General features: G+C 45.0%; 2 protein-coding genes across 2 annotated transcripts in view; both read right to left on the reverse strand.

Annotated features, from left to right (window-relative positions):
- Positions 1-12,289, reverse strand: part of ppargc1a (peroxisome proliferator-activated receptor gamma, coactivator 1 alpha) — a 66,223-nt gene extending 53,934 nt beyond the window's left edge. The window contains 2 exon segments of the mRNA XM_080793133.1: positions 7,388-7,567; positions 12,045-12,289. Of these exon segments, the coding sequence (XP_080649259.1) occupies positions 7,388-7,567; positions 12,045-12,092 (228 nt within the window). The 5' untranslated portion in view covers positions 12,093-12,289.
- Positions 12,290-12,395: 106 nt separating this feature from the next.
- Positions 12,396-26,996, reverse strand: part of LOC308335912 (uncharacterized protein) — a gene marked incomplete at its 3' end in the record, with an annotated part of 312,796 nt that continues 298,195 nt past the window's right edge. The window contains exon 7 of the mRNA XM_080793134.1: positions 12,396-12,530. Within this exon, the coding sequence (XP_080649260.1) occupies positions 12,396-12,530 (135 nt within the window). The remainder of the gene's footprint in view (positions 12,531-26,996) is intronic.

A 26,996-nucleotide genomic window follows, 5' to 3' on the forward strand; every position in this document is an offset into this window, starting at 1 on the left:
TGTGGGCATGACAGTTATTATACTGTGTGTCTGTGCAGCATGGCATGCATGTGTGTGTGTGTGTGTGTGTGTGTGTGTGTGTGTGTGTGTGTGTGTGTGTGTGTGTGTGTGTGTGTGTGTGTGTGTGTGTGTGTGTTCATTCATGTCTGTTTCTCTGAGTGGTGTAGGATTTTCTAAAGACTCCGCATCTCCCACTCAAGCTGAACACGAGCTTTTGACTTCAACTTACGTACTCGTGGTAATATAATATAGTCTGTGACGTGTGTGTGTGTGTGTGTGTGTGTGTGTGTGTGTGTGTGCGCGAGGGTTGTTGCTGGTGCTGGGAGAATCTAAGGAGGGACGGGGGGGGGGGCGTTCACCCCAACGCTAGGATCACGACGCATTCTTTTGTTGTCGTTAAAGACAAGCCTGATCAATCAAATCTAATACTTAACCCATTACAAAACACCAACAGGGGGCGCTCCCATAGGCTGTGTATAGCCATGCGATCCGTTTTCATATCAGTAAACTTTGTCGGGCGTTACTAATAGATAAGACGAAGATACTTCGTCCCGGGCGTTCTAGGTGTTTAACTGTCGACTAAACCCCAAAAGCATAAACAAGTGAGACAAAGCATTCTAATGCCTCTCAAACGGTCTTAGGGATAAGTGTCTTCTTTATGACTCCGCGCACGCACGCACGCACGCACGCACGCACAAACACAATACAATACAACGAGACATTTAGGAAGGTATATATATATACGCAAACAAATTCAGCGCACATACATACGCACAATGGCTCAGGCACACATAAACACCAACTAACGCGACATTTCCATTTAAATGATATGGAGTAATACCTTAAGGCCCTGCCATCTTTATTTTATTGTCTGCAAAGCCCCATGGTTCTCATTTGGAATGTACGGTGGCGAGGCTTTCATCATCATGTGAGCCGTTTGGCCCTGAGCCAGGCTTCGGTCTCATGTGTCTCCCCATATGTCGGTTTAACCTACAGGACACGTCCGTTGATCTGTCTACATGTCTGTCCCTCTATCGTCTATTTATATATCTGTTCGTTGTGTCTTTATACTGTCTGTCTGTCTGTCTGTCTGTCTGTCTGTCTGTCTGTCTGTCTGTTCTCTGCTCTACAGTATATAATGTAAGTGCATCTTCTCCATAATATAGATCACATGTTGTCTCTCAAGACATTTTTACATATTATTGTCAAATGTGTCTTGAGACAGAACATGTGATTTGGCAGTAAAATACATTTTAATTTAATTTAATTGTCATCATCATTTATTTAACTCACGACCATGATCACATGGTTTGGAGCACAGATTCATAGAAGTATACAATCAGAAGTATACGTACAATACATTACAGATTACACGATATACATAGACATATCGGAAGGCTTTCCCTATTTGTATACAGTGGAAGAACATTTTTCAGAAAAGCATTGTCTGTCTGTCTGTCTGTCTGTCTGTCTGTCTGTCTGTCTGTCTGTCTGTCTGTCTGTCTGCCTGCCTGCCTGTCTGTCTGTCTGTCTGTCTGTCTGTCCATCCATCGTCCAAATCAGGCTCCCACAAGAACACCAACATAAGATTGTTTTTTTGGGGGGGCAATGAAATAACTAAAAACAACCAATGTTATATTTGTTGTTGGGCAAACAGCTGAGGCGTAAAACATGAAATCTGCCATGGGGTGAAATATATGATTGAACAAACGTCCTGGCCTCCTACCACCTACCGCACGGCACGGGTCCACGGGTCAACGGGACCACCACAGGACCACGGGACCACCACGGGTCACCCCTATACACTTTTATCTTTGGCAGCACACAGGAAGCCCACAGCAGCAGCAGCAGCAAGCTCCCCTTAACAACCACAGCCCGAAATAGAGCTCTGGTACTTCAGCGGTTGGCCCATTTTGATGAGGTGTCGAACACACTGTACCGCCTTGAATGATAGCTGTAATGTACGTGTGCACGTGAATGTGAATGTGTGCGTGTGCGTGCGAGCGTGCAGGCCAGCAGCCGCATATGAGCGAGTGTGTGTGTGTGTGTGTGTGTGTGTGTGTGTGTGTGTGTGTGTGTGTGTGTGTGTGTGTGTGTGTGTGTGTGTGTGTGTGTGTGTGTGTGTGTGTGTGTGTGTGTGTGTGTGTGTGCGTGCAGTCAGTAGAGTGGTGACATTTCGTGTAGGGGACAGATAGGACAGTTATACGAGGGGGGACAGACCGAAAGGCCAGCCAGGGGACAATCCGAGGCTATGAAGACCTGATGCTGCTTATCCCATTCTGACCTGAGATCAGATTCATATGAGGTTTCCACTGGACACACACTGGTCTGATGAACCCATTCTGACCTGAGATCAGATTCTAAAAAATGTCAGTTGTTCTTTGATTTTTCAAAAATAGCAGACCTACAAGCTCGTAGCGCACCACTCGGTGGCGCGCTATGAGCTTGTAGATCTGCTATTTTTCAATAGCTAAAGCATAACATGATGCTAACACCAAAATGGGTTCCCGTTCAGAATGGGTTAAAGGGGACGGCCAATAGGCTTACAGATAGGACACAGCCCCACAGTATGCACGCCATGAAAGCACAGACATTGATCCTTACGGGGTGGTCATAGCTTAGTGAGTGAGTTAGGGATGGGCTGCAGGCTGGTTCTGAGAAGGTCACCAGTGGGTTAGGGATGGGCTGCAGGCTGGTTCTGAGAAGGTCACCGGTTTGGTTCCAGCCCCTGGTTTGAGGTTCCCCTCCTGACTGAGCTCAACTGCTCTACAACCACAAATGTCAAAATGGAAACATCTTCGTCCCTTAATTATAACTCCAACTCTTCGATGGAACTTTCCTTTCCATTCACAGCGATGTGTCTCCGGTACTGTCTAGTATCTTACACAAAAAAGAGAGTGGCGACACTATAGCACTGACTCCCACTGTAACAACGGAATGCGGAAGTGCTCATTCTATCTCAATGGGATAGTTCCAGCCATAGGAGCAATGTGTGGAACTATAGCCCATAGGCACCCCGCTTTGTCTCAATGGGATAGTTCCAATGTGTGGAACTATAGCCCATAGCCTTTGTCTCAATGGGATAGTTCCAATGTGTGGAACTATAGCCCATAGCCTTTGTCTCAATGGGATAGTTCCAATGTGTGGAACTATAGCCCATAGGCACCCCGCTTTGTCTCAATGGGATAGTTCCAATGTGTGGAACTATAGCCCATAGCCTTTGTCTCAATGGGATAGTTCCAATGTGTGGAACTATAGCCCATAGCCTTTGTCTCAATGAGATAGTTCCAATGTGTGGAACTATAGCCCATATCGTTTGTCTCAATGAGATAGTTCCAATGTGTGGAACTATAGCCCATAGCCTTTGTCTCAATGAGATAGTTCCAATGTGTGGAACTATAGCCCATACATAGCACCTCGCTTTGTCTCAATGGGATAGTTCCAATGTGTGGAACTATAGCCCATACATAGCACCTCGCTTTGTCTCAATGGGATAGTTCCAATGTGTGGAACTAGCCCATAAGAACCCCGCTTTGTCTCAATTGGATAGTTCCAATGTGTGGAACTATAGCCCATAGCCTTTGTCTCAATGAGATAGTTCCAATGTGTGGAACTATAGCCCATAGGCACCTGTTTTTCTTTGGCAAGATCAAAGTGTGTCGCAACTCTCCTATACTCTCCTACTCTGCGCTGCACTGAGTCACCAGCCGTTTACTCATTGGCCCAGTGTGAGTCACGTAGCGGCCCGGAGCGCACGCCGCATCGGGGCTAAAGTCAACAAGCGTACGTTAGTCTGTCTGTCAGAGCTGGAGATCATCTCAGTAGCGGAGCGGAGAGGAGGACAGACGTCAAACATTCAGAGGCGTTTGAAAGGAGGAGGAATGCTGTGTGGTCCTTAACCCATTCTGACCTGAGATCAGATTCTGAAAATGTCTATTACATCCTGACAGTTTCATTATTATCCCATTCTGACCTGAGATCAGATTCTAAAAATGTCTTCTATATCAGGACAGTTTTCTGAAAAAGCTATGTTTCTATGTCAGTCGTTCTTCGATTTTTCTAAAATAGCAGACCTACAAGCTCGTAGCGCGCCACTCGGTGGCGCGCTATGAGCTTGTAGATCTGTTATTTTTTTGATTGATTTTTTATTGATTGAATACTGTATTAACAGTTTGAAGACATGGTTATGCGGTTATTTATACAACGATGCTAAAAAGGATAACAAGCCCCATTTTGTTTCCATTGTGGACCTGTGTATTCAATTCATTCCACTCACTGCATTCTTTCTTTTCTCCCATTTGTAATAAAAAAAGATCAGACCTCTCTCTCACACACGGGCACGCGCGCCTCCCCACGCACACACACACACACACACACACACACACACACACACACACACACACACACACACACACACACACACACACACACACACACACACACACACACACACACACACACACACACACACACACACACACACACACACACACACACACACACACACACACACACACACACACACACAGCTGTCCCATTTGGTTCCATTCTCAGAGGTGCTGTGGGGGTGACAGCTGCACCCGGCTTCCTGCTATGCTCACTGGGACACGCTGCAGCCTCAACACGCCCTGTACCTGCTGTCTGTGTCTCTGTCTGTCTGTCGGTCTGTCTGTCTGTCTCGCTTCTCCTGTCTTACTTATCTGTGTCTCTGTCTGTCTGTCTGTCTGTACCTGCCGTCTGTCTGTCTCGCATCTCCTGTCTTACTTCTCTGTCTGTCTGTCTGTCTGTCTGTACCTGCTGTCTGTCTGTCTCGCTTCTCCTGTGTCTCTGTCTGTCTGTCTGTACCTGCTGTCTGTCTGTCTCGCTTCTCCTGTCTTACTTTCTCTGTGTCTCTGTCTGTCTGTCTGTCTGTACCTGCTGTCTGCGTCTCGCTTCTCCTGTCTTACTTATCTGTGTCTCTGTCTGTCTCTCTGTCTCCCTGTACCTGCTGTCTGCGTCTCGCTTCTCCTGTCTTACTTCTCTACGCACACGCACGCACGTGCGCACGCACACACGCACACACACACACACACACACACACACGCACGTATGCGCACGCATGTGCACAGCATGCACGCATGTCTCCATTTCATCACTGTCCAAGAAATCATGCTGAAGTGACAGGCATCAGCCATTCAGTTACAACAATAAGGACCCCCCCCTCTCTCTCTCTCTGTGTCTCTCTCTCTCTGTGTGTCTGTGTCTGTCTGTGTCAGTCAGTGAGTCAGTCAGTCACTGCAGGAACACCGCAACATGACAAATTGCTAAACTACTGAAAGACTATAACAGACACTTGCGAGCTGTGTGTGCTCTCAACTGTGTGCGTGTGTGCGTGCGCATGCGCATGTGCATGTGCACACGCATGCACGCGATAAAAAACAGTGTCCGTGTGCATGTGGGGACATTCAAACAAGGGTTTCCTATAAAAACAGACCTTCCTCCATATAACCTGCACGGTGGTCGACCATACAGTGATCGGAAACAAAATGAGTATGACTGTACGTATATACGGTTGTGTGTCTGCGCATGTGCACATTAACAAGCTATACTGTATATATGAGCACGTGAACTGCATTGTATTTCACGCACACGCACACACACACACACACACACACACACCCTCATGGTATTTTTATCCTTCCCCTGAGCCACTCATCGACCGCAGGGCCCATATCACTCTCAGACGACAACGGAGCCATGGTCACACCACCTAGCACTCAAGTGTGTGTGTGTGTGTGTGTGTGTGTGTGTGTGCGTTGTTGGGGAGGGGAGGGGAGGGGAGGGTCCACAGCCGTGGCGAGCATGTGGTCATATAAAGACCACTTCGGTGGAGGTAGAATCGGTGACGTGTCGTGGAGGTCATGTGTGGAAAGAATTCAGTCTGCTATCAACTGCTGCCTGCGCTACGTCAGATGGCACGCACACACACACACACACACGCAGACACACACACACTCACACATGTGCGCGCACACACACACACAGACACACACACACACAGACACACGCACACACACACTCGCACATTCCAAAAATGTGACTACATGACAAGCCACAGACATGGATAGCCATGTGCACAGCCACACACTTCCCAACCAGGAACGGTGGGTATTCCTCCTGATGCAACGCAGGTTAAAGAGTCCATGCACAGTCCTCTGTCTCTCTAGTCTGTCTCTGTCGCTGATACTATAGACCTAGGACTGATGCTAGTGATACAGACCTAGGGCTGAAACCACTGATACAGACCTAGGACTGCAGCCACTGATACAGACCTAGGGCTGCAGCCACTGATACAGACCTAGGACTGAAACAGACCTAGGACTGAAACCACTGCTACAGACCTAGGACTACATGGGGACTGAAACCACTGCTACAGACCTATAGGACTGCAGGGGGACTGAAGCCAACTGGCTTCATGATCCTGCCAGTCACTCTAAGTGGACTTTGGTTCTCGTTACATTGCGAGAGCAGAGACGGCAGAATGGAAAGGAAGAAGGGGACAGAGAGAGAGAGAGAGAGAGAGAGAGAGAGAGAGAAAGAGAGATATCTATATGGACAAAGAAGAGTAAAAGTTTGAATTTGCGGCATGATTTGGCCCCATTTTTCAACAATGGACACTGTACAGAGTTTACCAGCTCCATGAGACTAGTATATACATTCAGGTGTTTTTTGCCCAACGGAGTCAGTCTGTGCTGAATCACATAACGTTGGATAAGGGATAATACCGTTGGGCGGGGGGGCCGCGATCATAACAAGGGGACAAAGGTCCCCCTTATCATCTCAGGGGCCTCTGCATTATCTTTCCGCCTTTGTACTTTTCTAGGCAATATGTTTGTAAACTGTTGTGCTATAGTATTTAAGGAAGCAGTTGCATGTTGCGTGTTCATTCAATGTCTTTTCTTGTTATCTCCCTGACACTGCTCCTGACCTCTGACCCTACACACTATACAAGCAGGAGTTCATTACTCTTATTAAATGACTGTATCCCATAGAAAGTCCAACGGCGTGGATGATGTTGAGCATTTAACAGAGACAACGTCACAAACAACAATCAAGGAAACAAACAAACTTAATAAAACAATCAAACAAAACTTTCACTCCATTTTAACCCATTCTGACGGGAACCCATTCTGGTGTTAGCATCATGTTATGCTTTAGCTATTTAAAAATAGCAGAGCTACGAGCTTGTAGGTCTGCTATTTTTCAAAAATCGAAGAGCGACTGCCATAGAAGACATTTTTAGAATCTGATCTCAGGTCAGAATGAAAACTGTCAGGATGTAGAAGACATTTTTTAGAATCTGATTTTAGGTCAGAATGGGTTAGAGCATGTTCAAAACAAAACCTACCTCAAAGAGATTGGACACCTCGTTGCCATACTGACTGGAGATGATCTCCGATTGGTCGCTGTACCACTTGAGCCCGCCCAGGAAGCTGTCGGCGTCCAGGTCGCTGACGTCCAGCTCAGAGAGGTCCAGTTCCGGAAGGTCCGGACAGAGAGGCTGGTCCTCACCGACCAGGGCAGCACACTGGAGGAGGGGAGAGGGTGGGTAGGGTATGGTAGGGTATAGGGTAGGGTAGGGGTAGGGAGAGGGTGGGTAGGGTAGGGTAGGGTAGGGTAGGGTAGGGGATAGGGTAGTAGGGTATAGGGTAGGGTAGGGTGGGGTAGAGTAGGGTATAGGGGGTTGTGGGTAGGGTAGGGGAGTAGGGTATGGGATTAGGGTAGAGTAGAGTAGAGTAGGGTAGGGTAAGGTAGGGTAGGGGATAGGGGATAGGGGGTAGTGGGTAGGGTAGGGGAGTAGGGTAGGGTAGGGTAGGGTGTAGGGTAGGGTAGGAGGTAGGGTAGGGAGAGGAGAGGGTAGGGTGTAGGGAATAGGGTAGGGTAGGGGGTGGTGGGTAGGGTAGGGTAGGGAGAGGGTAGGGTAGGGTGTAGGGAATAGGGTAGGGTAGGGGGTGGTGGGTAGGGTAGGGTAGGGAGAGGAGAGGGTAGGGTAGGGTGTAGGGAATAGGGTAGGGTAGGGTGGGGAGAGGAGAGGAGAGGGTAGGGTTGGAGGAAATAAATCAGATGTCAAAAGAGGGTCAAATTCGTCGCACATTTAGGGGCGACAGACACTTTTATGAAGGATTAAAACGTCACATTTCTAAATATAAGGCAGGGGATTTGAATGCATGAGATGAATCAGCATATATCACCAAATGGACCCCCTGCAGCATCCCTATTCCCCGGTGGCGAAACGTTTGCCACAACAAAGGAGCAGATCTACAAGCTCACGACGACACATCACACAACAGTGATGAGCTTCTATAGAGATCTGGTTTAGATTTGAAAAAGGTATACCAATAAGGGACTATAAGAGAGCTTGTCAGTCAATTCAAATAAATCAATAAATCTCTTGTTGTGCTTATTATAGCAGCCATGCCTATAATCCCATATATATCCCATATATAGGCCTCACAAAAATTAACCCATTCATTATTTCCTATAAGCCGAAAAAGGACGTTTTGTTGAAAGGCAACATCAGCTGAATTCTTGCCACCTGCTGCATGCCTGCAGCCTGCATGCTGACATTTTCATTATTCGCCAATAATCGCTTTAATACAAAATCCAGTCAATGTAGTATATAAGGGGCAATATGCACCACACTGACCTTTTGCCCTCCTGCTTTGTGGTGGACTCTATCGAAAGATACTCTGAATAGAACGGCGCTACCATCAGACGTTTGACAAGTTAAAGGGGCCCTGAGGTGAGGAGATTGCCAAGCCAAATGGCCCGGCGCCAATTTTCCAAGAAAGGGTTCCAAGAAACTTCCAACGATTTCTTATTTCTTTCCCTGCACTTCTATCTACACCCCTCACGGTTCTTCGGAGGACGGCCCAGAGTATAAGAACTGTTTAGGGCCTACATTACATTACATTACATGTGTCAAGAAAGAAACAGTCAAAATATATTAACCCATTTTGGTGTTATAGCATCATGTCGTGCTTTAGCTATTGAAAAATAGCAGAACTACAAGCTCATAGCGCGCCACCGAGTGGCGCGCTATGAGCTTGTAGGTCTGCTATTTTTTGAAAAATCGAAGAACGACTGACATTTTTTCGAATCTGATCTCAGGTCAGAATGGGTTAATCAGACCAGTGTGTGTCCAGTGGAAACCTCGTATGAATCTGATCTCAGGTCTCAGGAATGGGTTAATAATGGCACTGCAGGTTCGATAATATGCATGTTTGGGGATCATGTGGTGACCGGTGGGTCAGCCAGCCACTAAAACAAGCCAAAGTAAAAACGTATAAGCCATTGGTATAGCACGCAGCTTTTCCACTCTATAAATTTCTTTGGGGAAAAAGGCATCAGCCCCAAAGTATATACGAGAGAGAAGAGAGCCTTGCACGGAAGGCTTTGAGGCCTGGGGGCATAAAGCCGGGAGGGAGACAGTTAACTTGGCCCGCACACTGACAGTACAGAGGGTCACTTCACATGAGGGCTCCGACCGAGGCAATGCTGCGAGACAGACGGTTAGTAGAGCCTCTATACACCAGTCCGTACGTCGTGCCAAATCCATTTTTAACTTCGGGAAGGAAAAAGACACCGACACCAGCGGTGTCAACATTCATCAGCCCTCTCATGATCGCACCAAACATCATGCTTTATAGTTATTATGAGACTTGATCCTCCTTCCCTAATGCTAAACGAGCCAGACACATTCAGTGCGCACGTTATCCCCTTCGTTCTGGTATGGTAAGGAAGAACGGAACGGAACAGAGACGAAGCAACCTGGAGGCAAAGAATAGCCCCCTCCTCTCTCTCTCTCCTCTCTCTCTCCCCCTCTCTCTCTCTCTCTCTCTCTAGCTCTCTCTCCAATGAAATAGCGCCTCCAGACAGACAGCCAGGGCGCACACCGCCCCGTGCCACTGATTTACTCACGCACGCACACAGCACATAAAAGCACCTGCTATCTGGGAAGCTTATTAGGGAGAAAAGACAGTGCATGGTTCTTTCGAAGGAGCAATACCCCTTATTGCAAAGCAATGCTTTATGAGGAGTACTAACCACACAAACCTTTAGTCTTTATACAATTCCCTATAGCCTGGGGGGGTTCAACAATTTCTAAAAAAAAGCAGAGATATGCTTCACGGAAATATGCTTTATAGGCTTTTCAGAGATTTTCGAACGGGAGCTGACTGTCAAACGCTGCAGAGTAACAGAAAAAGCTTTTGCGAAAGCATGCAACCAGCTTATTGCTCAAATGACCAAGTAGGTCTTGCCTATCAATTATTAACGTGACGTTATAAGTGGAAAGGGGGGTGAAGAAGGCATGCTATATATCCTTCATGTCAAACAAAAAATAAATATAAAATAAAAATAAAACATCGTCACGATCAGTCACACATAATCCAGTGCATCTACTTATACGGACGGTATAGTGCGTTTTCTTTTTTTGACGTGTTTTAGTTTTTTTTAACCGAATCATCTCCAAACACCACCAAGTGATTAACGAAGCAAAGAAATGCAGATCTAGGCTGCAGTCATATCATGGAGTTAAGATTGAAGGGAGCTTCTCTATGTTGCTGTCTGACTGACTGCAGACAAAGTATAACACGGCTATAGCCTATATATATATACTGCTACTTTAACACACCTAAACGTCCGTGTATAACAAATGGAGTTGAAAATAAAGTATAGCGAAGAATGTCTGTGTTTCTAATAATCTGTGCATTGTCGTGTTCACGCGCGGTCGGAGCTTTCAGATTTTGGCTCATTTGCTATAACATTCTTGTTCTCTAATCTTGTCAAAAATACCTCTCCGGCACACGCGTCGTATCATGAGAAAGGTTGGCACATTGTAAAGATATACGCAAAACACGATCCATTTGGCAAATTGGCACCGCGGCGGCGTGACTGATATTGCGACGACAAGCAATGCAGCGATCCGGTGTCTCTCTCTCTCTCTCTCTCGCTCCAACGGGGATGTTTGGCGCACAGACCCCAGACCCTAGACCCAGACCAGACGCGCCCGGTTACCGGCAGTACCGGAGACCGACCGGAGGAGTGATCAATGCTCCCTCCTTCACTCCGTCCGTCCGAACAAGCTTATGGCACTGTCTGTCTGGTAGTCACCATGCAAAGAGATCATTATATCGCCACAACAGTGGATTGGGTTGTTTTTTTTAAGTAGAATATAGGCTACCATGAGACTTATTACAGGAACCATGTTCTGTTCTGTTATCTGGACACGAAACACATACGGACGTTTCTGAAGCAGGGGGTGGGGGGGGAGCAAACGCACGGGCACGCACGCACACACACGTGCATGCACGCACACTCTCTCACACACACACAGTCACACACGCAGTCACACACGGTGCCGTGCGTGCATGGTGTATCGGTGTCTGGAAATATCTCCGGCCAGCCCAGCGTGTAAAACATTCTTTCCGATCGCTTCCCTGAGACGTCCTGACTGCATGTCTCTGAGAGGCTCTGCTCTGCTTCGCGACAGAAGGCATGACATGAGGGGCTGAGGCACAGCTCTCTCTCACTGCGCGCAGAGTACAGGACTAAAACTATGAAACATCACGATTAAAAGAAAAAGAAATAACGTTTTTTTTTTGTGCTTTTGAAATATTTCCATGACTTGTCATGTATATTCCCGTCCCGTAGGTTACGTGCGTGGTGTATATCCCTCGCATCCTCCTTCCTCTGCTCTCCGGCTGTTCCAGATGCGCGCTGATTACACAGACAGCCACACGTACAGCAAGCAGCCGGCCAGCACACCATGGGGAAAAGGATTCTTTAATATAAACAGCACCACATATATTCTCTCTCTCTCTCTCTCAACCCGTCTTGGATGTTCAGTCAGTTGCAGGTCCAACATCGTCCCGACCCAGACAGAAAAAGAGAAAAAAAAAACGGTCCAGCTATGGTATGGATCAGATCAAAGACGGACGGGGATCGCGGCGGCGGACTGCTGCTGCAATATAACTCGGATCATATGTATAATATTCGCTCACCTCTAATTCTCTCCACACCGAGTCCTGGTTACACCTGTCCCACGCCATCCAGCCCACCGAATGACGGTCCCGCGACAGACAGTACACAACAACAAAAAAAAACAAAAACAAAAAAAGAAATTAAGACCGAAAAAAACCAAAAAAATCCACACTCCCTCTCCTCGGATCCAAGCTCCGCTCCGCACTCTCTCTCACAGGCAACTGCCCCGCGAAGAGGAGGATGAACCGAGGGCACCTGTCTTACAACTGCTTTCCATCACATGACAAAGCTATTAAAAGTAGGCAGGGGAGTGACTCCGAGTCCCCGCTGCCCCCCCCACCCCCCTCCTCCCTCCCTCCTCCCCCTCCCCACTACTCACCGATGACGTACAGTGAAAGCAGGCGGGGTCTGGGACTGGGAGTACTGGGGGCTTGGCTTTGCCTTGCCTTGCGCGCAGCATAGTAGGAGGAGGAGGACTGGCTTCTGGCTTTTAGATCCTTTCCAAACTACAATAAAAACCGCTCAATTAATGACACGGCAGAAGATAAAAGACATTTCAAACCCCCCCCAGCATGCGCACGTTAAATTGTCGCTGCACTTATATATCAGGACGTACGCCTCCCTTTCCTGCAATTATTCATAAGAGCGTATTACGTTTTCGGTTAAACCATAGCCTGCATGCGCGCACGAACCAACCAACCAACCAACCAACCAACCGGCCCCCCTTAATGTATAGAAAAGCTATATCTGCGTGTCTTCTTTAATCAAGGTTCTCATCTCACTATAAGAGTGATCATCACGAGGAGAATTAACGCCTATTTGCGAACATCATGAATATACAATCCAATAATATAGCTTGAAACTATTAGCTTTAATATATATGGGCTATATGCACGTGCAATCACTTTTCCTTTTCCCCCTTCCTAAACAGATTATGCGATTAGGTATAATGAAAATACAATACACTGATGGGGTGGGTGGGTGGGATATCAGCACTCAGCAGCCGCGATTTATGGTCAATTTGACTCGCACATGCGTGTCTTAAACGTTACCAAAGTTTAAGTTATTGCTGCCTGCATACATTACATACTAACATACATGCCGCAGAGATTTTCAGCACACACATAGCATAGTCTTTCCCGTTTTCGGGTTGGACAAGCATATAAATATAAGTTTAAAACCTTAAAATAAGTATACCCTATATAGCCAAGCCTCGGCGTGTTGTTTAGACTATAGAGTTAGGTGGGTCTCTACTATACCAAAATAAGGCGACTCTGTGCTTTTGACACGTCGGGCAGAATATAAAGGAGCAGTCAGAGCAGGTGACAGTATCGTGTCTACAGTGTCAACAGAGACACTGTATAGTCAACAGCACTACAGAAAATAAAAACAAAGGCTTCTGTGGACATTCCAAACAGAGTGGTTAGGTCCGTTGGTTAACTTGGCTCGTGTGGGAGTAATGGATCTATATACTGTATGAAAATGGAATTATTTTGTTACATATCAGATTGGCTACATTATATTCTTTATTCTACATTAAGAATTAAGGCACTGAGCATATAGTATATAGGTTACTTACTGTACAAGAGCAAATTACATTAAACAGCACGCATAGCAAAGATTTCCTTTTCAGTTATTTTTAAACAAATAGCTATAGGCATGGCCTACTTATAATATTCTTTCTCCAAATAGCATTTGCGAATAGTAACAATGTGGCAATTATAATTTATTATACCCCTAATGTAAACATGTATTGTTCTTTACACGGATGTGCTATAACTCACAGCAACAACACCGCAAGATAACGTCTAACTATAACAATGCATTTCTCCATAATAAGAAGACATAAATTCACTCCATGGAATATGACCAACAAACCCCAGTTCAATTTCTGTTGTTTGTGAGAGCCTATTAATCCATTCTGAACGGGAACCCATTTCGGTGTTAGCATCATATTATGCTATAGCTATTGAAAAATAGCAGATCTACAAGCTCATACGAGCTTGTAGGTCTGCTATTTTTGAAAAAAATCGAAGAACGACTGACATTTTTAGAATCTGATCTCAGGTCAGAATGGGTTAATCAGACCAGTGTGTGTCCAGTGGAAACCTCGTATGAATCTGATCTCAGGTCAGAATGGGTTAACTCCACCTGAGCATGCAACGGAGCGATCGTCTCCCTGAATGAGTAGAGCCACACATCAGTCTCATTAAACAGCAAATTGCACAGAAACCTGTAAAAAAGGTCGTGGGACCGGGAGTTTGGATTGTATATATACACAATGTACGTGCTCTCTGTGTGTGTGTGTGTGTGTGTGTGTGTGTGTGTGTGTGTGTGTGTGTGTGTGTGTGTCTGTGTGCGTATACTGCGTATATGCATACTTAAACCATTCTGAACGGGAACCCATGTTGGTGTTATAGCATCATGTTATGCTTTACCCATTTAAAAATAGCAGATCTACAAGCTCATAGCGCGCCACCAAGTGGCGCGCTACAAGCTTGTAGATCTGCTATTTTTGAAAAATTTAAAGAATGACTGACATTCTTTTTTAGAATCTGATCTCAGGTCAGAATGGGTTATAATCAGACCAGTGTGTGTCCATGAGTGGAAACCTCGTATGAATCTGATCTCAGGTCAGAATGCGTTAACTGCCATGTGAGGGCATTTGTGCCCATAAATCTATACATCTGCCCCCTCCACGCGAGCCTGCGATGCCACAGTGAAACCCGATCCGAGCAGGTGGTGTGTGCAGTGACCTCACAGAGCCCAGATGGACCATCTAAACCACACAGACACATTATTATGGACGGAACACGGGAGGGAGCGACACCACCGTGGCGGAGCTCATAACGGTATATTATCGCTGGCTTCACGACGACCACGGCGGAAGGAAAACGGTGGCGGTGGCGGTTGTGGCTCAGGAGGTATAAGAGCAGGTCGTCCACTGAGCCCCTGTGTGTGTCGGCCGGTGGTTCGAATCCCAGCTCCTCCTCCTCCTGTCCTACATGTGGAAGTGTCCTTATGGGCAATTGACACTGAACCCTATACATTGTCTCCAATGAGTGGGTCGGTGTGAGCTCGCCACCGTCGGTGTGTGAATGTGGGAAAGGAAAGGAAAGGAAAGGTACTATGTTTACCCAGGGTAACTGGACTAAAGGTACTATGTTTACCCAGGGTAACTGGACTAAGGAAAGGAAAGGTACCCTGCAGGGTAACTGGACTAAGGAAAGGAAAGGTACCCTGCAGGGTAACTGGACTAAGCTCAAGAACTTGTTTACAGCCAGGCCCTGCTCATAGAACATTTCATGGTAGGGGTTCAATGCCTTGTCCAAGGGCACTTCAGCGGTGGTAATTTTAACGTGCCGGTCCGGGGATACGAACTATTAGCGACCTTCCGATATCAAGACCGCTCCGCAAACCGTCCGGCCACCGCTGCCCCCGGGAAGTGAGGACGCTGGCGTCGACTGTTCGCCGCTTCACCTCCCAACGTATGAATGAATGAACCATTGTAAAGCGCTTTGAGCACTTGAAAAAGCGCTATAAAATGCAATTCATTATAAAAACACACATTGATGGAAGCTTATAGTTTGGTTGGTTCGATAGAGAAGACACAAACGCTATACAATACAACCTGCACATAATTCAACATATAGCTGCATGCTCCATGCTTCAACACAAGTCCTGCACACCCCCACAACACCAGAGAGGGGAGTTTAACAAACTAAAGTGTAACCCAGATCCGGTTACAAACAAGGGGGCTAAATTCATTTCACTCCTATATGCCACCTATGTGTCAAACAGTCATTAAGACATCCAAATCCCTTGACCCTCAAAAGTATAATATTAGACTTTTGAGGGTCAAGGGATTCGGATGTCTTAATGACTGTGAATTAGTTGTTAGTTGTGTCGATAGAGAAGACACAAACGCTATACAACCTGCACATAATTCAACATAGCATGCTCCATGCTTCAACACAAGTCCACACCCCCCACAACACCAGAGGGAGTTCAACAAACTAATGTGCAACCCAGATAAGGGATAGGGATAGTGGTTAAGATGTCTAGTGGTCTAGTAGTGGTTAAGAGTTTGAATCCCGGGCGTTACATTGGTGCCGTGACCCGGATTGGGCTTTCCCAGTGGGAGGAGGTGGCTCAGAGCCTCTGCCTGATGGCCTCATAAAGTCCCAATATCTCCCCTGGTCCATGTAGGGATATCCCTTTGGCCTAGCGGTTGTAGGGATACAAAATATATATTATTTTGTGTCTGCTATAAATCTCATCAAATGGTGGTTCGACTTCGTGGCTCAAATGCAGAATAAATAAATAATATAAAAAGGCTAAATAAATAAATAAACCCTGTATATGAAAAGGGTTGAAAAAACCCACTGCATTAAGAGTAAGACGTGAAGACAGAGAGAGAGAGAGAGAGAGAGAGAGAGAGAGAGAGGGAGAGAGAGAGAGAGAGACAGGTGAACAAACAAAACTACATTCCAGGATACACTTGCCATAGAGCAACAGAAGACGTATACAGTACATCACCCTATACTGTAACTGTGAAATGCAGATTAGAGGTTATGCACCATAACCCATTTCCACCTGAAAACCATTCTAAAGAATAATATAAAAAAACAGTCGTCAGTGGTGGTGCTCAGCCTTTTACACATCAAGGACCCCCCAGAATTATCTGTATTTGACCACCACGGACCCCCCATCTGAAAATATGTAGTTCCAGGGACCCCCTGCATGCATCAAAGATTTGAATTGAAAACGTTCGCTCTGAAAGAATATATATATATTCAAAGATTTGCTACTACATTTCCACGATTTTTCTAAAAATAGCAGATCTACACGCTCATATAGTGCAGCACTCGGTGCCGCGCTATGAGCTTGTAGATCTGCTATTTTTCAATAGAAACACCAAAAAGGGGTTCCCGTACAGAAGGGGATAATGAGAGAGCAGACTCGTATAAAGCAGCAGGACGGCCCCTCCTTCGATACGAGACAGATGCTGGAAGCGTCTAGCTCTCCTGCGCAGCGACACGTGACGCACACTCCGATTAAAAAAGTCTTATCTGATTGTACTCTTCATGCCAATTAAGACAACGGGAGCTAAATATATAACGACAAGACTGTTGTGATTTTCTTTCTCCTTCAATGGCTTTTGATTTTATATTTTTCCTCCTCGCCCCAAAGGTGCTGCTGCCGCCATCCGATATCTATATGTATTATACAGTGTTGTTTTCGTCGACTATAAAACTAAGACAATAAATGTTCGTCGACTACCTTTTTTCACTGACGAAAACGAAATAGAAACTTAAATGGAAACTAAGCTATGGTGACTAAAACTAAGACTAAATATACTGACAATTTCGTCAACAAATAAAAACTAGACTGAAATGTGAGGAAGGGACTAGTGGACATGAGATCCAGTTATATGCTGGGTTGCATGCTGAAAATAGCAGATCTACAATCTCGCAACGCGTCACGCTGCGACGCGTTGCGAGATTGTAGATCTGCTATTTTCAGCATGCAACCAAAGTGTAAAATATGTCATTACAACGACATCAAGGCCTGTCAAAACACATTTTAGTCGACTAAATCAACTGTAGATTTAGTCGACTAAAACCGTGTGACATTTAGTAGACTAAAACTAGACTAAACACTAAAACATTCCAGGTGACTAAAATGTGACTTAAACTAAATGAAAACTATTCAAAAGACTAAATGACTAAAACTAAAATAAAAATGTGCTGCCACAAACAACAGTGCGTATACAGTATATGCTAGCGGTAAAAGGCGGGGCCAAGTTGTACAACCTTGTTGAAAGTATATACGGGGTATAATCTTATAAAGCAATGCGATATACAGCTTGCATTTCAGCCACAATATGACATGTCGATAATGAATGGCTATAAGTCTCTATGAGAGGAAGACCGACTGTACGTCCAGAGACAGTTTCCTCCTCTGCGGAATAAAAGGGCCGGGATAAGGAATGTTTATCTAGCCAACAATGCGCAAAGAAAGGGAGATGTTTGGAAGCGAGCCTCTTGACAGCAGTGCAGTATCAACATGATTGCATACGTGGCCATTTTTGCTGTACTATACGGAGGAGAGTGGCTGAGGGTTGTACTCTCTCACACTGTCCTAGCATTAAGCCATTCTGACCTGAGATCAGATTCATACGAGGTTTCCACTGCGGACAACACACTGGTCTGATTAACCCATTCTGACCCGAGATCAGATTCTAAAAAATGTCAGTCGTTCTTTCGATTTTTCAAAAATAGCAGACCTACAAGCTCGTAGCGCGGCACTCGGTGCCGCGCTATGAGCTTGTAGATCTGCTATTTAAAAAAAGCTAAAGTACAACATAATGCAGCTGCTTAAAACACCAAAAGGGGTTCCCGTTCAGAATGGTTTAAGCCATTCCCTATAGATAATAATGCCTCAAAGGATTTGTGTCCATATAGGAGAAGGAGTGTGAAAAGTTGTTCACACCCATTTGCTGCTGCAGTAGAACAGATTGTCAATTTGATGGACTTGGACTTCTATATAAAAGGCACACACACAATCCTTGGAAGCTTCAGAAATTACGAACCATAACCTCGCAGAGAGATTATGCTTCTTAAAGATTCATTAAGGCCTATACACATTAATTGAAAATGTTATAGTTAATTAATGGCAAAAATGGTTCACAATTAAAAAATATAACTCAGTGTGTTAACCAATTTTAGACCGTACGGTACGACGTGTGGGAACGTCATAACTAATCCAACCGACGGGTTTCTAGGACGTGTACACACACACAACGTCCTAGCGCATTTTCATCGATATCAAACGAGAGAAGAATATTCTGTTGGCCTCTCCTTCTGCACCATACTGCACCACGCGTAATCTAAGGTGCTCTCCGTTGGTTTTGACCAGATGGATATACTTACTAAACTCTTCATTTCTGACTTCAACAACATGCCTCTCGTTCAAAATATGAACGTGAGCGATCATCAGCGACTTATATTATATCGTAATCTTAGCGAGGTAAAGCAAGCAAAAATATATCTTCCCGACAGGGTGCATACTTAGTTTAGACTAGTCATTGGTCAGACATGGGTTAAGGTTAGGTTTAGGTGTGCTGCCCCGTGGGAGGTTAGGTTTAGGGTGCATACTTAGTTTAGACTAGTCATTGGTTAGACATGGGTTAAGGTTAGGTTTAGGTGTGCTGCCCCGTGGGAGGTTAGGTTTAGGGTGCATACTTAGTTTAGACTAGTCATTGGTTAGACATGGGTTAAGGTTAGGTTTAGGTGTGCTGCCCCGTGGGAGGTTAGGTTTAGGGTGAGGGTTTGAGATAGGTTGTAGTTGTATAGGACTAATGACTGGTCTAACCAATGACTAGTCTAAACCAAAATCTGTCTAAACTAAGTATACTGCACCCCTTCCTTCCCGACACCCCAAGCTTCTATTTTGAAAGGAATCCTATAGCGCTGATCGTGTTAACAGTATACTGTGACCGAGTGTCGAAGACTAGCACCCAGCCACCATTCTGCATATTGCTGGGTTTACAAGTGCCGGGCTATACTGGCCGTTTACAGAAAACCAATGGGTCTATAGGATTAAACGATTTGCCCCACGAGTCGCAAGTGCTGGACGAGTGGAGCTCTCATGACCAAAATGAGGCTAATCCACAGATAATTATCTCTGACTTACTAGACGTGACTCGACTCTACACACCACAGAGTCGATTCAACCCAATGGTTCTTACTTATAGCCCATTTTTGGTGCAGGGAACCCCTTTTGGTGTTTATAGCATTACGTTATGCTTTAGCTATTGAGAAATAGCAGATCTACAAGCTCATAGTGAGCTTGTAGGTCTGCTATTTAAAAAAAATCGAAGAACGACTGACATAGAAACATAGCTTTTCCAGAAAACTGTCAGGATGTAGGCTATAGAAGACGTTTTTAGAATCTGATCGCAGGTCAAAAATGGGTTAGACTCTGATCAAAAATTCACCCAAAACGTTGATTATATACCGTCGTGAATATTTTAGTTATAGTTAGTGGAATCGTCTGATCTTTTTTTGCAAAGCCCAGCCAGCCAGCCAGCCATCATCTCATCTCGTTATATATTAGACCCAGTTAAAAGCTTTTGGATGATAAGACCAACCATTATACAAAAAAAATGTGCATTTTTTTTTAACTTTATTTAAATTTAGTATTTTATTTTTCTACCAGAAAGTGTTGCTATGCTATTGGTCTAGCCAGAAGGCCGTTGCTGTTGCTATTAGTCCATTCAGGCCTGACGTCGAAAAAAAATAATGACAATTTTCGGAAAGATTTGAGGCACATTTTTTTTACGATTTTTCAAAAATAGCAGACCTACAAGCTCATAGCGCGCCACTCGGTGGCGCGCTATGAGCTTGTAGATCTGCTATTTTTCAATAGCTAAATTATAACATAATATTTAAAACACCAAAAGGGGTTCGTTCCCCCGCCCAGAATGGGTTAGTGTGTGTGGGGGATGATTGGTGTATCACTTTGTCACATGTGTCATCGCTTCCCAACAGAATCTATCCTAGCATCTGGACCACTTTGATGCACGGGGGCTCAACTCATATGAATTAACGCGTTCGGGGCGGGAACCACCTTTTGGTGTTTTATTAAACATTATGTTATAATTTTTGCTATTGAAAAATAACAGAACTATACAAGCTCATAGTGCCGTGCTATGAGCTTGTATACAGTAGGTCTGCTATTTCTTTGAAAAATCGTGGAAAAAGTGCAGGCGCAAATCCTTTGAATATATATTCTTTCAGAGCGCGAACGCTTTGAACTCAAATCTTTGCTTCTGGGGGGTGGGGGGGGGGGGGGGGGGTCCCTGGAACTATACATATTTTCAGATAGGGGTTGGCGGGGCCTATTACATTATAATCTTGGGGGTCCTTGACACGAAAATGTTTGAGAACGACTGACATTAATAGAAACATGGGGTTTTTCAGAAAACCGTCATGATTTAGAAGATATTTGTATAGAATCGATGGTATAGGTCTGAATGGATTAACCCATTCTGGGCGGGAACCCCTTTTGGTGTTATAGCATTATGTTATGCTTTATAGCTATTGAAACATAGCAGATCTACAAGCTCAAGTCGTGAAAATGTGCCTGAAATCTTATAATATATATTGTTACAGAGCAAGTTTTTAACTCAAATCTTTACTACTGGGGGGAAAAACATATTTTCAGATGGGGGTCGGCGGGCCAACGTCATATATATTTGGGGTCCTTGACATGAATATGTTTGAGCACCACTGACATAGAAACATAGCTTTTTCAGAAAACTGTCAGGATGTAGTAGAACATTTTATTAGAATCTGATCTCAGGTCAGAATGGGTTCATCAGACCAGTGTGTGTCCCGTGCAAACCTCGTATGAATCTGATCTCAGGTCAGAATGTCTTAATGGAGTGCGGAGGCGCTGCAGAGAGCTCTATCTGTTCACGTATTGTTCAGGAACATGATAAGACGGCCAATCTGTTCTCTCCCGCTCGTCATTTTGACGTTGCTTTCAAGGGCAGAGACGTGCAGAGAGTGTTAGAGGGGGCATGGGGGCTGAAATTCCGTTAGAGAGGGGGCACTTTTTGGGGCAAAAAAATAGGCGCAACCACCCAGCACTCTTTAGCTAGTGGAGATGCAGGTGTGTAACGACATGGATTTCTAAACAAATTTGTTCAACGCAAAATACATGTTGTTCAAGTTCAGGAGACTTCAGGAGAAAAGAAAGCAATTCTCCTGAATGCTGCCTTCCTTGGAAAGGAGAGGCATTTGCATTTCTTTCACCATGTAGTAAATGCTATACATTCGTGGTCTGGAAAAGGGCAGTTGTTTTACAGACTGGTATAAAAGGGCAGTTGTTTTACAGACGGGTAAAAGGGGCAAGGGGGCTGAATGAAGCCCCCTTTGATATCAATGTGTGCATGTCCCTGCTTTCGGGGCAACAGCTGCTTTCAGGGTATAAAAATAAATAAATAAATGAAAGTCCTCGGATAAATCACCATAAATGCTCGTTGCGTTTAAAAAGGACAGGAGGAAGTCACGGTCACGTTTCACGATAGTCGAGCATATCCTGCTGCCATAATAACATGGGATATTATTATAAATGCAGCGCATTTGACTGACCACAGGAAGTGTAAGGCGATACAGAGCCGTGTTGCATAACCATAACCCATTCTGACCTGAGATCAGATTCATACGAGGTTTCCACTGGACACACACTGGTCTGATGAACCCATTCTGACCTGAGATCAGATTCTAAAAATGTCAGTCGCTCTTCGATTTTTCAAAAATAGCAGACCTACAAGCTCGTAGCGCGCCACTCGGTGGCGCGCTACGAGCTTGTAGATCTGCTGTTTTTCAATAGCTAAAGCATAACATGATGCTAACACCAAAATGGGTTCCCGTTCAGAATGGGATAAGCACCCGTTCTGATATCAAATGATGAGCACCGACCGGAGCCTCCAGGATACTCTACTGCCAATAACCCATAATGAGGTCATGCTGTCATTAGAGCTACAGCTAAAATACAACAGGTTTGTAACTTAAGATATTGTTAAGTTTATGCTGTGCTCTATAATAATGCAGGGGGTTCTCAACCCGTGGGTCGTACAATGAAATGTTACTGTATTTGCAAGGTCCGTGTGTACCGTACCGTTGCAGGCACATATACACACGCACGCCAGTGCCGTCTCCAGGCACACATCAGAAGGGGGGCATACTTTTTTCAAAAGGGGGCCCTTCATATAGTCAAATAGACCTAACAAAGTGATGCTTGAAAAAGGTTACAAGTATAGGGCTACAATTATTATTCAGCAGCACCAACAACACAAACAAAGAAATACAAATATGTTGAGCATTATAATGTCCTTCTGCATGCATATATATTACCTTGTATTTCTATTAACTATATTACATTAATTTGATCATGTGTATATATTTACATTACAATAATCATGAAGAACTTATAGGTTTAACATTTGTGAAACATTAAAATATTGGTACAGTATAACAGTAGGGTATAGGGTAGGCCTAGTACCGGCCAATCTGGACTGGAGGGGCACAAAATCCAATCTGGGGGGGCAATGCCCCCCAATGCCCCCCCTGTAGAGACGGCACTGACGCACACCCCCCACACACACACTCGCACGCACGCGTGAGTAACATGCATTAGGCAATGGGATAACCAGCGTGACGCCTGCAAATTATGCCGGCATTCAACCCCTCTTTGCCATGCAGCGGGTAGCGCGTGGTACAGTCTCTCCCCCATACGGAGACGTCTACGCGTTGCCCTTCATATAGAAGCTGTCACCTCGCCTCCGCCCCGCATGCGGCCGCGTGTAATCCTTCCCATCAATGAACGCCACACTGTGTCATTTAGCAGCTTCTCAGGACGGCGGCACACTTTTCCCCCGCTGAGAGTCCAGCCCGCGTTATTAAGCCGTTTAGACCGGAGAAAAGATTCTACAGAATGTCTTCTAAATCATGAGAGTTTTCTGAAAACCTCATGTTTCTGTGTCAGTGGTGTGTCAGTGGTTTCTGTGTCTGTGTCAGTGGTGCTCAAACATTTTCATGTCAAGGACCCCCAGAAATATATGTAATTGGCCGCCGACCCCCATCTGAAAATATGTTGTTCCAGGGACCCCCTCTCCAGATTAAGCAAAGACTTGAGTTAAAAAACGTTCGCTCTGAAAGAATACACTGCAGGTCTATATATTTTCACGATTAAAAAAGAATAGAAAGATCTACAAGCTCGTAGCGCAGCACTCGGTGCCGCGCTATGAGCTTGTAGATCTGCTATTTTTCCAATAGCTAAAATATAACAAAAACACCAAAAAGGGGTTCCCGTTCAGAATGGGTTAAGGCGAAATTGCATGAGAGAGTTTAGCCATCGGTTAGAGCTGAGGAATTGGGAAAAACAACATCGGTCTGTCTGGACGGATGGCACGCAGAGGATGGTATAAACACAACACGACAGCCTGGGGCGCAGCAGGACGGTTGGGTTCTACCCCCCCCCCCCCCCATCCCCCCACACACACCCCCCCCCCCCCCCCCCCTCTCCACCCCCCCCCCCCCCCCCATCGCCCCACACCCCGTTTTACCCAGCAGTCTTATTTTGTAGGATGTATACAGTAGTATACCAGCCACCTGACTATATAGTCCCCACAGATGAATAACCCATTTTCACCTGAGATCAGATTCTAAAAAATGTCTTCTACATCCTGACAGTTTTCTGAAAAATGTCTGCTTTAAAACATGTTTCTATGTCAGTGGTGCTCAATATTTCATGTCAAAATGTAATTGGCCACCGACCCCCCCCACCCCCCCATCTGAAAATATGTTGTTCCAGGGACCTCCCCCATAGCAAAGATTTGAGTTAAAAACGTTCACTCTGAAAGAATATATCAATAGCTAAAGCTTGAGATGAGGGGTTTCCGCCCAAAATGGGATAATACCACGGTCGTTTGGGGCGAGGAGGAGGAGGCACGTCTGAGGCTTGTATATGAGGCTCATCCCCGTTGTGTATAGGCTGGTTGTTAGGATTGTTTAAAATCATCCGTATAGAGTCATTAAAGATACATGTGATGTGGGTTAGTTTAGTGGTGCATGCAGGAGGAATGCCAAATAAAAGGTGTACAAAGGTGTGGAAGCATACATGTATATGTAATGCTGGAGCATGGGAGCGTCCCTCCCAGGGATGGACTTTTATGTGGAGCACTTTGGGTGCTCGCTTGGATCGCAGCACTCGCCATGCAGTAACAACCCGTTCTGACCTGAGATCAGATTCTATAAATGTCTTGTATACATCCTGACAGTTTTCTGAAAAAGCTATGTTTCTATGTGTCAGTGGTTCTTCGATAAAAAAAATAAATAGCAGACCTACAAGCTTGTAGCACACACACACACACACACACACACACGAGAGTAAATATTGCACGCTCTGCGTGTGCTTAACCATGCACTTATTAAGACATGTATATACTTCATCTTACTACGAATTGCGAAAGGATAAGATCTTACATTCTACAAGCTCACGAAATGTAACGCTTTGATGTTCTCTCTAGCAAAATGCTTGAAGTAAGTCGTGGCTGGATTAATTAACAACAGTGTATAAGCAGGAGGAGCGTAATTGAGAGTATATTATTATGACAGAAGAATGAAGCTTTCTGGAAAAACTTTAAATAATTGTTCAAAGATTTTTTTTTAAATGTATATATTATGGGAAAAATACATTAATAAGGATAATTTCCTGGGCCTGGCGTCGTCATGAAAGGGGGCGGGACCGCGGAACTCTATACTGTAGTCAGGCCCCTCCCCCCCCCCCCCCCCCACCCCGACTACCCCCCCACCCCCCCATTATGACCTGTACATGATTCCCTTTCAAGTAAAAATAGAAAAAAAACAGTGATTGTGAATTTGCTTTGTTGTAAATATTATTTGTCAGACTGACTCATTTGGCTCATTTGTTTCCTAGTTGGTTTCCATCTTTCTGCCTCTGGCATCTTTCCAAACACGACACAGCTATAGTCGACACGAGCAGGAGAATAAAACTAAAAATAAATAAATAAAACAAAAACAACAACAGGGAGGGGGGAAAGGGGGGGAGGGGGGCGACCACAGAAGAAGAAAAAGACATTAACCCATTTAGACCTGAGATCGATTTGATTCTATACAAATATCTTCTAAATCCTGACAGTTTTTATGAAAACCCTCATGTTTCTATATCAGTGGTGCTCAAAGATTTTCACATCAAGGACCCCCAAAAATATATGTAATAGGCCGCGGACCCCCATCTGAAAATATGTTGTTCCAGGGACCCCCCCAGAAGCAAAGATTTGAGTTAAAAACGTCTGCTCTGAAAGAATATATATTCAAAGATGTGCACCACATTTTCATGATTTTTCTAAAAATAGCAGACCTGTACAAGCTTGTATAGCGCGGCACTCGGTGCCTGCACGCTATACAGCTATGAGCTTGTAGATCTGCTATTTTTCAATAGCTAAAGCATAACAGAATGCATAAAACACCCAAAAAGGGGTTCTCCCGTCCAGAATGGGTTAATGAGATCACATATAGTGGCTGCGGGCGGCGGGCACATTTTAATTTTTGGTGCATCATCTCTCCGTATAAACTGGTTTTAAATCCCGCCAGGGGTCAGGGGTCATGACTAGTATGTAGGCCCCAAAGCGGGACAGATGTTGCTGGATTCCTAAAAAAACAATAGAGTGGCGTGTGTGTGTGTGTGTGTGTGTGTGTGTGTGTGTGTGTGTGTGTGTGTGAGTGTGTGCATGCAGCTACAGTATAGTGCAGCAGCTGAATACCTTGACAGCATGCTCCTTATGTACTCTTAACCCATTCTGACCTGAGATCAGATTCATACGAGGTTTCCACTGGACAAGACACTGGTCTGATTAACCCATTCTGACCTGAGATCAGATTCTAAAAAATGTCAAGTCGTTCTTCGATTTTTCAAAAAATAGCAGACCTACAAGCTCATAGCGCGCCACTCGGTGGCGCGCTATGAGCTTGTAGATCTGCTATTTTTCAATAGCTAAAGCATAACATGATGCTATAACACCAAAATAGGTTCCCGTTCAGAATGGGTTAACGTTCTGGATGAGCGCCAGCCGGGGGAAGAATTAGGTCAGCCCACAGAGTGCACTAGTGCCTTGTGGAACTCCACGTTTAACCCATTTTGGGCGGGGAGCGCCCCTTTTTTGGTGTTTTATAATAAGCATTGGAAAAAATTGCAGATCTACAAGCACGTAAGCGCGGCACTCGAGTGTCGCGCTATACGAGCTTGTAGGTCTGCTGTTTTTTGAAAAATCGTGAAAATGTTGGCAAATCTTTTGAATATTATATTCATTCACAGTGAACGTTTTCAGATGTGGGGGTCAGCAGTTTCACTGACATAGAAACATAGGGTTTTAACCC

Source organism: Protomyctophum bolini (assembly GCF_963924005.1).
Source record: "Protomyctophum bolini genome assembly, chromosome: 20".
NCBI classification, from domain to species: domain Eukaryota; kingdom Metazoa; phylum Chordata; class Actinopteri; order Myctophiformes; family Myctophidae; genus Protomyctophum; species Protomyctophum bolini.